Here is a 13054-nt window from a genome sequence, read left to right as displayed (position 1 = left end):
TTCTCCCCAGGAGTGGGGAGGGAGTGGAGATTTTGCTGTATCCTTCCTCTGCCACACCCACCAAGCCACGCCCACCAAGCCATGCCACACCCACCAAGTCACACCCACAGAACCGGTAGTAAACATTTTTGAATCCCGCCACGGGCACGGAGGCTCGGGGAAGGTTGAAAAACGGGCTTCGTGGAAGTTCGGGAAGGCCTGATACGGGCCCGTTTCTGGCTTCCCGGAGAGCCTTTGGAACCCGGGGAGGGTGAAAAAACCCCACCACCACTATCGTGGTGCAGGAGGCTGACTAGGCTACACCCACTATGGCCACACCCACCCAGAGAACCTTTCTGAAGTCCACCCATGAGATGATGCCCTAGAGGTGCTGTCTCCCAATTTATTCCGCCAGTCCTAGGAGCCACGGGGGGAGCCAAAGGGTGGGTGAGGAGCCCCAAGATTTAAGACACAATGCACAACTGGTGCTCTGTGGCAGCCTGGCATCTCAGCCCCACCTTCCTTTCACCCCAAACCTGATCTCTTTGCTCCTCTGTCTGACCTCCGCTGGGGAAAGGCAACGCTTGGCGGGGAGACAGCAGAGGGAGAGATTGATGGCGGCAATAAATATTATTCATTTCTCCCTCTTTATCACTCCCCGGGGAATGTTTCTTTCTTTCTTTTTTTTTTTGCCTCTCGCCCAAATAAACAGAGCAAGAGAGGTCGAGGGGATGGGAGAATGGAGCGTACAGCGTGCGGCTTTTAATCAAAATGATAAGAGATCGGTTTCCGGAAGAGCTGTGGAATTTGTTGAGTGGGAATTGATGCCATTCAGTTGAGCTCGGCTTGGAGTTGCAAGGAGGATTAGTGGGGGGACATGATAGCAGTCTTCCAATATCTGAGGGGCTGCCCCAAAGAAGAGGGGGGGGTCAATCTATTCTCCAAAGCACCTCAAGGCAGGACAAGAAGCAACAGATGGAAACTAACCAAGGAGAGAAGCAACCTAGAACTAGTCCAGTCCTGTTAGCTCAAGAATTCTGGGAGTTGGGAAGTCCACCAGTCTTAAACTTGCCAAGTTTGAAGACCCTTGTGATAGATGATAGATGATAGGTAGGTAGGTAAATAGGTAGGTATGGAGAGAGAAAGAGAGAGAGAGAGGATAGATTGATAAGTGATAGGTGATAGGTGATAGATCAGGGGTCTTCAAACTTGAGAGCCTTAAGGCTTGTGGACTTCAACTCCCAGAATTCCTCCTCCAGTCATGTTAGCTCAGGAATTCTGGGTGTTGGGAAGTCCACCAGTCTTAAACTTGCCAAGTTTGAAGACCCTTGTGATAGATGATAGATAGATAATAGGTAGGTAGGTAGGTAAATAGGTAGGTACAGAGATAGAGAGAGAGAGAGAGAGAGAGGGAGGGAGAGGGAGAGGGAGAGAGGGAGAGAGAGAGGATAGACTGATAAGTGATAGGTGATAGGTGATAGATCAGGGGTCTTCAAACTTGAGAGCCTTAAGGCTTGTGGACTTCAACTCCCAGAATTCCTCCTCCAGCTGTGTTAGCTCAGGAATTCTGAGAGTTGAAGTCCACAAGTCTTAAACTTGCCAAGTTTGAAGACCCTTGAACCAGTGGAAGAGCTTGCCACCAGAAATTGTGGTTGCTCCAACACTGCAGGTGTTTAAGAAGAAATCGGAAAGCTACTTGTCTGGAATGGTCTAGGTAGATCTCCTGCTTGTGAAGGAGTTCCTTCCAACGCTCTTATTCTGTTAAATGGGAGGGATATTTTCTTCTTCAGACAGCCCAGCCCTACTGTTTTCAAAGCAACTTTGCACCGGGAGGGTTTCTGGTGGCTCTTCAAACTGCCTTTGCTTCATCCCTGCGGGGGTTACTACCGGCCAGAGCTGTTTGCACAGGTGTCAACTCCCAGTGAGGGAGTTGCAAATGTGTGAGGGATTGCAGTAGGCAATCTTCGCCAATTCTACCAACATCAGAGTTCAAACGAAGCAGGCCGATTGTTATCTTCTGCTTCCAAGCCTTTTATTGTTCTACATTCCTTCCCCACCTGGCTAATTCGGGGACAACTTTCAACAAAGTGAATGTTTAAGAGGCAAACTAAAGAAGAAGAAGAAGAAGTTAAAAGTGCAGGCCCGGATAAAAGGTCAAAATAAACCCACAATCTGGGTTGGGTAGTCACGCAAAATTGTAAGGTCGATGCTTGATTATAGCAATAGCCCTTAGACTTCTATACCGCTTCACAGTGCTTTTACAGCCCCCCTCTAAGTGGTTTAAGGAGTCAGCCTCTTGCCCCCAACCATCTGGGTCCTCATTTCACTGACCTCGAAAGGATGGAAGGCTGAGTCAACCTTGAGCTGGTCAGGATCGAACTGCTGGTGGTGGGCAGAGGTAGTCTGCAATAATGCATTCTAACCATTGTGCGAAGGAAGGAAGGAAGGAAGGAAGGAAGGAAGGAAGGAAGGAAGGAAGGAAGGAAGGAAGGAAGGAAGGAAAATAGCAATAGCACTTGGACATATATACTGATTTACAGTGCAGCTCCCTGTAAGTAGTTTGCAGAGTCGTCCTGTTGCCCCCAACAATCTGGGTCCTCATTTTACCCACCTCAGAAGGATGGAAGGTTGAGTCAACCTTGAACCTGGTGAGATTCCAACTGCCAATTTGCAGTCAGCAGGCAGTCAGCAGAAGTAGCCTGCAGTACTACATTCTAACCACTGTGCCATCCTGGCTCTTAGGATGAATCTAGGCAAGATCAGGGAGAACTCAGACCATTGTGGTTTCTAAGTCATGGGTTATATAGCTTGAGCATGACACATGGTTCATGCTGCAATGACTTGCTCAATAAGCCGTGGTTTAGTATCAGGGATGAGCTCATAGGCTTGGGCCTCACATTGGTGTAAGTCATTAAGTGATGGTTTGATGGTTTAGAATCAAGTGAGGATGCAGTTTGTAGATAATAGGTTAGGACTTGGTCCAAGAGACAACAGCAATCTAATGGTGGCATGTTCAATAGACCTGGCTCAACGAAACATGGTTTCATGAAGTGGGGAAGTGGTTCATGTGTTGAGCTCTCCAGAAAGTTTCTAAGTTGACCAAACATCTGCATAGACAGCCAAACTCAGATAATAAAACCATCTAAAGCTTTAATTAAAAAAAGGACCCCACATTTTAAAGTTGAGATCTCATGAAAAGTGGGGCCACTACTGAGAGAAGTTTTGTCTTTTCATTCCCTCAGGTATTGAAAGTACCTGGTAGTGAACACAATTTTGGCCAGATATTTCCAGATGAGTGATGTTGTCCTTTTTAAATACATGCTTTCTATATATATCTTCATCTCTAAGGAACCACTTGACTGAGTTCTCTAGCACACAATATATAATATCTTGGTTGGTTTGCTTTTGCACCAGCAACTTATGGAACCTAGTCATCCTAACAAACCATGGTTACTGTGTAATGTGAAGGTTGGACCTGGCCAATATTTAAAGTACAGATCAACAATTTGTAAGCTCAACTACCATTTCATGGTCAACCTATCTAGGTATCCCATCTGTCAAAAAGATACTTCCGAAGACAGTATCACTTACAGCAGCTTTTCTCAACCTTGCCAATTTTAAGATGTGTGGCCTTCAACTCCCAGAATTCTTCAACTGGCTGGGGGATTCTGGGAATTAAAATCCACACATCGTAAAATGGCCATGGTGTAGAACAGGGTGTCCAACCTTGTCAACTTTAAGACTTGTGGACTTCAACTCCCAAATTTCTCAGCCAGCAAAGCTGGCTGAGGAATTCTGGGAGTTGAAGTCCACAAGTCTTAAAGTTGACAAGGTTGACACCCTGTGTAGAAACCACCAACTCAGATAAATCCTTTTTCAATCTCCTTCTGAAATATAAAACCATCTACCATCAAAACTAGACTGCTCACTGTCTTGGATTTTTGGTAGAACGGTTCAGCCAAACTATTTCAGAATAGTTTGTAAAAATCTTTTTTGAATCCTTTTGAGAAAAGAGAAGAAAAAAAATCTAGGGGGAGTATCTACATTTGTTTCAATTTGGTTCTGCAACCCAACAGGACAGACACAGACTCCAGAGGATAATTAGGACTGCAGAAAAAAACCAATTACTACCAACCTGCCTTCAATCGAGGACCTGTATCCTTCACGAATCAAAAAGAGGGCTGTGAAAATATTTACAGTCCCCTCACATCCTGGACATAAACTGTTTCAACTCCTTCCCTCAAAACGACACTCTAAAGCACTGCACACCAGAACAACTAGACACAAGGACGTTTTTTCCCCCGAATGCCATCACTCTGCTAAACAAATTCCCTCAACACTGTCCAACTATTTACTAAGTCTGCACTACTATTACTATTAATCCTCCCATCCTTCCTTTCACCACTTATGGCTGTATGACTGTAACCTTGTTGGTTGTATTCTAACGATTTTTATTGACTGTTTCCTAGCATGATTTGATTGCTTATTGTACCCTATGACTATCATTAAGTGTTGTACCTGATGACTCTTGACTCTTGACGAACGTATCTTTTCTTTTTATGCACACTGAAAGCATTTGCACCAAAGACAAATCCCTTGTGTATCCAATCACACTTGGCCAATAAAGAATTCTATCTATCTATCTATAATTGCAAACCAATTATTCCTGTAAATAATTTTCTTGCTATTACTCAAACTCTAGCCTGCATGCTCAGTCTTTAGCAAATAAACACCAGGGGTTATTCAAGCCCGTAATGACCCAGAACGCTGAAGTCCTGATACAAAAGGACACCTTATGCTTTAAAGGAGATCAAAGGAAGGGGCGGAGGAGGGGAGGGGAAACTTCTAAGTCTTCTTTCATGAGGTCAACAAGCCAACCAACTGCACACACAGAAATAAAGGACAGTCTTCGGTTTCAATCAATCTTTGGGAGGTCCCCTCTGGGAGGAGTTTAAAAGGTCCCCATTTATAGGACCTAAGGATGTCTCTTCAACAAGTTCCAGATCACAGAATAGTTGGAAGGGAAGGGACCTTGGAGGCCTTCTAGTCCAACCCCTACTTGAACAGAAGACCCCTATACCATCCCGGACCAATGGTTGTCCAATCTCTTTTTGAAAACCTCCAGTGACGAAGCACCTACAGCTTCTAGTGGCAAGTTGTTCCACTGATGAATTGTTCTCCCAGTCAAGAAATTTCTCCTTAGTTCTAAGTTGCTTCTCTCCTTGGTGAGTTTCCACCCGTTGCTTCTTGTCCTGTTCTCGGGGGCTTTGGAGAAGAGCTTGACTCCCTCTTCTTTGGGGCAGCCCCTCAGATATTGGAAGGCTGCTACCCTGTCACCCCTAGTCCAGCTCTTGCTGAAGAAGTTAATGCTTCATTGTGATGTTTAATACAGATAACAGATAATCAGAGTTGGAAGGGACCATATAGGTCATCTAGTCCACCCCCCTGCCCATGCGGGAGACCCTACACCATTTCTGACCAATGTCAGTCCAGTCTCTTCTTGAAGGTCTCAAGTGATGGTGCTCCCACAACTTCCAAGGGCAACTTCTGTTCCATGGGTTGATTGTTCTCCCTGTCAGAAAGTTTCTCCTTATTTCCAAGTTGAATCTCTCCTTGTTCGGTTTCCATCCATCATTCCTTGTCTGGCCTACAGACGCTTTAGCAAACAGCTTGACCCCTTTTCCTCCTCTCCGTGGCAGCCCCTCAAATATTGGAAGACCGCTATCCTGTCTCCCCTCGACTTACACATTTAGTGACCGTTCTTAACAAAGGCAACGCTTCACAAACGTTTCACTTAGCAATCCGAATTTTGGGCTCAATCTTAGTGGTAACCCGAGGACTACCGTGGTCCCAGCCAGAGCTTTTTAGACTTTAAGGCAGCTGCAGCCGTTGCAAGTGTAATTTGATCGGTAGGAAAAGCAAAGGCCGAGGAAGCTGTAAGGTTGGTCCATGGGGGTAGGGAAGAAGTTTGGGAGTCCTGCAAAAATCTCACAAAAATAGCTAGCCAAGATTCAAGGGTTCTTCGCAAGAGGAGGAACTCAAACTGCCAATCTCGGATCTGTCTCCATCCAATTGCAAAACCTTGGATTGAGTCTGGCCCGGGTCCTGCCTTGCAATTTATCATTTCTTAAAAGAGCTATTAAAAAAAAAAATCTCGATCGATCGATCCCTGCCGAGTTTCAGAGCCAAGATGGAAGATGTGTGTGCGTTGTTTTTTTTAAACATTTTTAAAGACCCCTGTATAATTCACTTCCAAACCAGGGAGCCAATGTGACCTGGAAGGATCATAAATCGTCCTTTTTATTAAAAAGGAAAAGCAATCAAAACCGTGTCACAATTAGATGCCTCGTTTGCTGTGAAATCAGGGTGATTAAGGGTTTTTTTTTCCGCCCCTCCACTCTTAATGCCAACGGCCTCTTGATGAAATACCTTTTTTTTACCTCCTCTATTGTAAGCGCGGCTTTCCTGGGCCCTTGAAAAAAATGTTTTTCCTACCCAGGCAACAATGCAGGCTAAGCGAAAGGAAAAAAGAAAAAAGAAAAAAAAAAGACTGTAAAACTGGCAGAGTATAAAATGAAAGGAAACAAAGCATCCGTCTTTTCAACTGCTTGTAGATTTAACATAAGCACCTCTATTAAATGGAGAGAAATAGACCGGGAGCTGACAAGGTAAAGTCCCCCTCGTGATCAGTTTTTTAAAAGAACACAAGACTTGGGGGCTATACAATTGCCACCTTTCTTCTTAAGAATTTTGTTGCTAAGAAAATCTCGCCGGAGAGAGGGAAGACATGTTATTCTTGATTGATTGATTTCCCAAGAAGAAGGAAAAAAAAAAAAAGAAAGACCTACTTATTAGAACTTGGAATAGTTTCTCTTGTGAATTAACAAAGGAAAAAAGTCTAATGATTATTGAGAAGGAGAGAGAGAGAGAGAAAAAAATAAATCCATGTTTCTTTTATTATTTGGCTCACGTCTCATGTGGCTTTTCCCTTTAGAAAGATATCCAAATTGTCTTTTGGGGCAAAAATTCATGCTTAACAATGGATGGTCAGGATGGGGATAGAACTTTAAGAATTTGTATTTTTTTTTCTTTTCCAAAAGGGAACTTGTTCGGCAATTAGCAGGGCCAAAGGTTATAGAAAACACAACAACAGAGACAAACCAAGCTTGGAAAAAGTAGAATATTACCTTGAGCCGTGTAAGATAAGTTTTCCAAAGTCTGAGCAGGCTGAGCACCAGACAAACACCCCAAATCCAAACGCCAACTTCTCCACGGCAGGTAGACCAAAAGTAATAATAAAATTTAAAGGAAAAAAAAAATGGGTTCAAACTCTCCAGCTTGTCAAAAAGTACAAGCCACCCCACAAGTTGCAGATTCAATCTTTTTCCTTAGACAATTGTACCCACGCACCTCCAGACCCCTGGAGAGATGCTATCTCAAGACTTAATGGTCTAAGGGGTGAGGAGGAAGGAACTTTGAAAATCCCAGCTGCCCCCAGAACTTCTTAAACCCGATCAGAAGGTCCCAAAGGTGACCCAGCCTTGGAACTTAAAGTTGAACTCACAGCAGAGAGGAGGCTTTCCTCGTCCCAAGGAACTTTAGCCCCTCCACGGTTAAGAGGGATTGGCTTGGGGCCAGCCTGGGGCTCGGAAATTGAAAACAACTAGCCTGGCGGGAAGAGAGGGAAGGAGGGAGGGGGCTTATCTCGCCTCCTCGTGTTGAACCTCAGCCAAATGGAAGGTTCCCCCCCCTCAAGTCTTCTCACCACCACCACCACCTCCTCCTCCTCCTCCTCCTCCTCCTCCTCCTCCTCCTCCTCCTCTTCTTCTTCTTCTTCTTTCCTTCTCCTCCTTCCTCTTTCTCCTTTTCTCCCTCCTCCTCCTCCTCCTCTTCTTCTTCCTCCTCCTCCTCTTCTTCTTTTTCTTCTTCTCCTCTTCCTTCCTCTTCTCTTTTTCTCTTCTCCTCCTTCTGCTCTTCTCCTCTCTTCTTCTCTCTCCTCCTCCTCTTCTCTTTCTTCTTCTCTTCTTCTCTTCCTCTCCTTCTCCTCTCCTCTTCTCTTCTTTTCCTTCTCCTTCCTCCTCCTCCCCCTCCTCCTCCTCCTCCTCCTCCTCCTCCTCTTCTTCTCCTTTAAATTTTTTTATTGACTACACATTAAAATATTGGACACAGTGTGACCGCCCTGGCATGATTTTTGCCATATATACTAATATGATAGATATCTTATATACATGTATACAATTAACTTATCCGGTATATACATATTATCTTTTATGCTATCTATTTTATATCCATCATACTATCCATCATGTTCAATTATAATTACTATTAACAATTATAACTCTGCATTACGATTACTATTAATCTTCTCATCACTCCTCATCACCCATTCCCTCCCACTTGTGGCTGTATGACTGTAACTTTGTCGCTTGTAGCCTTATGATTTATACTGACTGTTTCCTGGTATGATTTGATTGCTTATTTTACCCTATGGCTATTATTAAGTGTTGGACCTGATGATTCTTGACTCTTGACGAATGTCTCTTTTCTTTTTTATGTACACTAAGAGCCTATGCATCAAAGACAAATTCCTTGTGTGTCCAATCACACTTGGCCAATAAAGAATTGTGTTCTATTCTAATTATATACATAACCTCAATTGTCCATTTTACAAATCCTGATTAGTTTTTATTCTGGGTCCTTCCTTCTTGTTCCCACCATTGATAGAATTTATTCCATATCTCCTGATATTCTGTTTTGCTGTTGTTTTTCAATTCCACCTTCTCACCTCTTCTTCAATCCCAGAACATCTCAGAGCTGGGCTAGGAACTTTGCTGGAAACCTCCAGCCTCCCAGTTCTCCTCTTACATTGAAGTTTCCCGAGGCCAAAACCTCATCAATAAATATCTAATCAGGAGCAAGGATCAGACCACTCGTTAGACCTGTCAATCAGGCCTGACAACTTTAAGGGTGGTGGTGGGACTTCAGCTCCCACTCATCTTGAAGCTAGTGAAGTTGAGCACAAGTGTGGAGAACGTGGGACTTGGTCAGTGGTGGGATTCAAAAAAAATTTACGACCAGTTCTGTGGGCATGGCTTGGTTGGCGTGGCTTGGTTTGGTGGACGTGGCCTGGTGGGTATGTGGCAGGGGAAGGATACTGCAAAATCCCCCTTCCCTCCCCACCCCACTAACCTGCTTTCCAGCTCCGTTCTCCTGGGCAGGGCAACCAAAGAAGACCCAGCCAATCAGCTGGGACTCAATGGGAGGCAGAGAATAGATGGGGGTTGGATTGGCTAGTTCTCTGAACTACTCAAAATTTCTGCTACCAATTTTCCAGAACTGGTCAGAACTGGGCTGAAGACCACCTCTGCATCCGTCTCTTTCTTGCAGGCCACCGTACCTGCTGCCCATATTTGAAAATCGAGGTCAGCCAATCACACCCAGCAGTGAAAGCCTTTTGCCTCTTGCTTCTCCGTTGACAAAGTGCCCAAAATACGCAGACCCTCCAACTCAAGAGATGCAGAAGAAGGTAAGAGTTCAATCCGAGGAGGACCGAGTCCAGGAGCTATGGTAGGCAAGTGGAGAAAGATGGATGGGTAGTTGCCTAAAGTCACCCCAAACTTTCCTCTGGAATAAACGTAATAGCCCTCAAATTATGACCACCTCTGAGCCTAAAATGTTCTGTTCTCCTGTGCAGGGCAACCAAGGAAGACCCAGTCGATCAGCTGGGACTCAGTGGGAAGTGGAGAATAGATGGGGCCAGGGCCAGTCAGAGGTGGGATTTGCAGGTTCTCCACACTACTCAAAATTTCCACTACCAGTTCTGCAGAACCGGTCAGAACCTGCTGAATACCACCTCTGGACTTGGTCCTGGAGAATTTTCTTGCTCCTGAGATGAAAGAACGTTTGCATTTTGCAGAAAGATGGGGCCCGTTTGCTAAAAGAACGAATAAATCCAAGCAATTCATTTTGATATCTCTTTGAGTCCATTCTCTGGGGCAGATTTGCACAGGGCATGTTACTCCCTCCTCCCCTGCTCTTATATTTCCCCTGTTAGTGGAAGGCTGGCACTTGGCCTTGTTTATCCAAGGTCACGCAACACCTTGTGTCAAGTTGCCATGGCTCCCTGCAAACAAATGGAAGGAGCAACAGCTTTGCTTCCTTCTACACCTGGTCACTTTCTTCCTTTCTGGCTTGCTTTCTGGACTCTGAGTAGATGCTCCCAGTTTGATCCCGTTCAGGAATGAGTTTCATTTCATCTCCTGGTCTTCAGTCTGAGCACATTCCTCAGAAGCCATGAGTGATGAGTACCATCGCCGCCCATGGAGGAGCGAGTAGAAGATCCGATCTTGGGAAGACTGTTATAGGCTGATTTGGAGAGGGCCAAGGTCTCTATGGAAACAAACCCTCTTCCACAAAGGGTCCATTCCTGATGCTCAGAGGTCAAAGTTATATTAGACAGCTGGAACTCTTCAGTGATGGCATCCTCCCCGTTGACTCAACCCAATCTCTTCCTTGGAATGAAGACACTATGCTACTAATATGGTGGGTGAAATCACTGACTATTAGTTTGAACAATCCATACTTTTTTGGAGATCTTCTCTGGGATACTCCTGGCCATGGCTGGAAAAGCAGGGGAGCCCCGTGTCCCAGCCACCTTGCAGAAATCCCGCCTGAAGACCGAGGAGAAGGTTCTGGACCTTGACTTCCAGCTGGAGAGCGTGCAGTTTAATGAACTAGGGAGGTACGCCCTGCGGTTGACCGCCGAAAATCCTCTGGTGGAGGGGTCAGAAGCTGGGGTGCAACTGCAGGTGAACGAAGGAGAAGTGCTTCATACCAACACGGCCACCACCAACGTGGTGGAGCAGACCAACCTCAGCGAAGTCTACACGTTTGAGAAGCGGAGGTTTCTCTTCATCCTGCCCAAAGGTAGGAGGAGGGGAGAGGTGGAAAAGGGGGCAGAATTTACTTTCAGAGGTCTGAAAGGGGCGTGGGAGATTTGAAGAAGGGGGCCATCTGAAGTGTAGCATTGCAAAGCCAAAGTACTGCAGGATTTTGATGCTCTGTGAAATCTAGGATTAAGGAGCAAGATTGCATTACAGTATCTTCCTCCTCCTTAGATCAAATGATGTTCTAAGCTTCTTCTTTTCTTCTCCTCCTCCTCTTCCTCCTCCTCCTTCTTCTCCTCCTCTTCCTCCTCCTCCTCCTTAGAACAAATGATGTTCCAAGTTTCTTCTTTTCTTCTCCTCCTCCTCCTCTTCCTCCTCCTCTTCCTCCTCCTCTTCCTTAGAACAAATGATGTTTTAGGCTTCTTCTTTTCTTCTCCTCCTCCTCTTCCTCCTCCTCCTCCTTCTCTTCCTCCTCCTCTTCCTTAGAACAAATGATGTTCTAAGCTTCTTCTTTTCTTCTCCTCCTCCTCTTCCTCCTCCTCCTCCTTCTCTTCCTCCTCCTCTTCCTTAGAACAAATGATGTTTTAGGCTTCTTCTTCTTCTCTCCTCCTCCTCTCCTCCTCCTCCTCCTCCTCCTCCTCCTCCTCCTCCTCCTCCTCCTCCTCCTCCTCCTTAGAACAAATGATGTTCCAAGTTTCTTCTTTTCTTCTCCTCCTCCTCCTCTTCCTCCTCCTCTTCCTCCTCCTCTTCCTTAGAACAAATGATGTTCTAAGCTTCTTCTTTCTTTCTCCTCCTCTTCCTCCTCCTCCTCCTTCTCTTCCTCCTCCTCTTCCTTAGAACAAATGATGTTTTAGGCTTCTTCTTTCTTCTCCTCCTCCTCTCCTCCTCCTCCTCCTCCTCCTCCCCTCCTCCTCCCCTCCTCCTCCTCCTCCTCTTCCTTAGATGTTCTAAACTTCTTCTTTTCTCCTCCTCCTCTTCCTCTTCCTTAGAACAAATGATGTTCTAAGCTTCTTCTTCTCTTTCTCTTCTTCTTCTTCCTCCTCCTCCTCCTCCATCTATTAGTCCAACCCCCTGCTCAAACAGGAGACCCTACACCATTTCAGACAAGTAGCTGTCCATTCGCTTCTTAAAAACTTCCAGTGATGGAACTCCTGAAGGCAAGTTGTTCCAGTAGCAGAGCCTTCCAGTTGCCCTACAAATTTTCTCTCCTTTTTTTTTTTGTGGTAAATGTAGGTTTCTGCAAAAATGATAAAAACCATGATGCTCGTCTGCGGATTGAAGCTTTACGCCAGCGTGGGTCCTTCCTGAAGACCAACGTGAAGACAGGAGAAGCTTTCTTTGCTATTTACCCCCGCACTAACCAACCTAGAATAAACCTCTTTGCCAGCAAGGACGAAGATTTATACCGTTATAGTGATATTATGGTGCTTCTCCGGGCTGGTGGCAATGACTTGGCCATGCATTGTGGGAGGTTGGCTTACACCGTATCGTTCCATGAGCATCGACCCGGAGCCAAGAGAGAAATACCCATCACGCCACGTCATCTTTCTCCTTTGGTCCCCCGCAAGGAAGATAAGATGCAGGTGGAGGTGGGAAGCTCTTATCTGGCACCTGTACAGTTGCTGGGGGTCCAGCCAGAGAGGACCCCAGGCAGTGCACTTGAACGACCATCTCAGATGTCGCCGACTGCAGAATCCCAGATTCGTGGGGTAAGGCACGTCTCCAAGTATTAGGGTTATTCTGAATTTTATCTTATTTGTTTTTCCTTGGGGTGGGGGTGGGGGAGTGAGAGCAAGTGGGTCAAAGAGGAAGGGGTAGTTTTCATCTCCTTTTGGGGGGAGAAAGCTTGGTTGTAAATGGAAGGAAGGAATGCATTGTTGTTCATCTTGGATGAGCAAAGTAGAGTGAATTGGGCCCGGTTAAGAATTTCTAAATGACTGTGCAAATGGCCTTGGGGAGCAGACGGGAGGGCTGAAAAGGGACTGCCGGCATGTAGAAGATGGCTCAGCTCACAGAAAGGGGAAGGCATGGAGAACATTTCAGAAAGGATCTGTCAAGGACCAAGGAAGTTCAAATGTGTATAAAGATTTATTGCAAGCTTAAGCTCTCTATGAGAATCTGAACTACTAATGGTCAAGGGAAATTAGTGGGAGATAAGAAGTCAGTGGAATTCAAGGTGGACTAGATTT

General features: G+C 45.5%; 2 protein-coding genes across 3 annotated transcripts in view; one reads left to right on the top strand and one right to left on the bottom strand.

Moving 5' to 3' along the window:
• The window catches only part of STRA6 (signaling receptor and transporter of retinol STRA6), a 36462-nt gene extending 28902 nt beyond the window's left edge, over positions 1-7560 (bottom strand). The window contains exon 1 of one of the 2 annotated variants that reach the window (XM_026709792.2): positions 7167-7560. The gene's annotated coding sequence lies outside the window, so the exon portion shown is untranslated. Of the gene's footprint in view, positions 1-6419; positions 6444-7166 lie in introns of those variants that run through there. The other variant, XM_087941567.1, reaches the window with a different exon arrangement.
• A 2414-nt stretch (positions 7561-9974) lies between these two features.
• Positions 9975-13054, top strand: part of CCDC33 (coiled-coil domain containing 33) — a 100117-nt gene continuing 97037 nt past the window's right edge. The window contains exons 1-2 of the mRNA XM_087941566.1: positions 9975-10905; positions 12099-12574. Coding sequence (XP_087797692.1) covers positions 10596-10905; positions 12099-12574 — 786 coding nt within the window. The 5' untranslated portion in view covers positions 9975-10595. The remainder of the gene's footprint in view (positions 10906-12098; positions 12575-13054) is intronic.

Source organism: Pseudonaja textilis, chromosome 13 (assembly GCF_049901715.1).
Source record: "Pseudonaja textilis isolate UNSWEBS1 chromosome 13, rPseTex1.2, whole genome shotgun sequence".
Taxonomy (NCBI): domain Eukaryota; kingdom Metazoa; phylum Chordata; class Lepidosauria; order Squamata; family Elapidae; genus Pseudonaja; species Pseudonaja textilis.
This window is presented reverse-complemented; position numbering and strand designations above follow the sequence as displayed.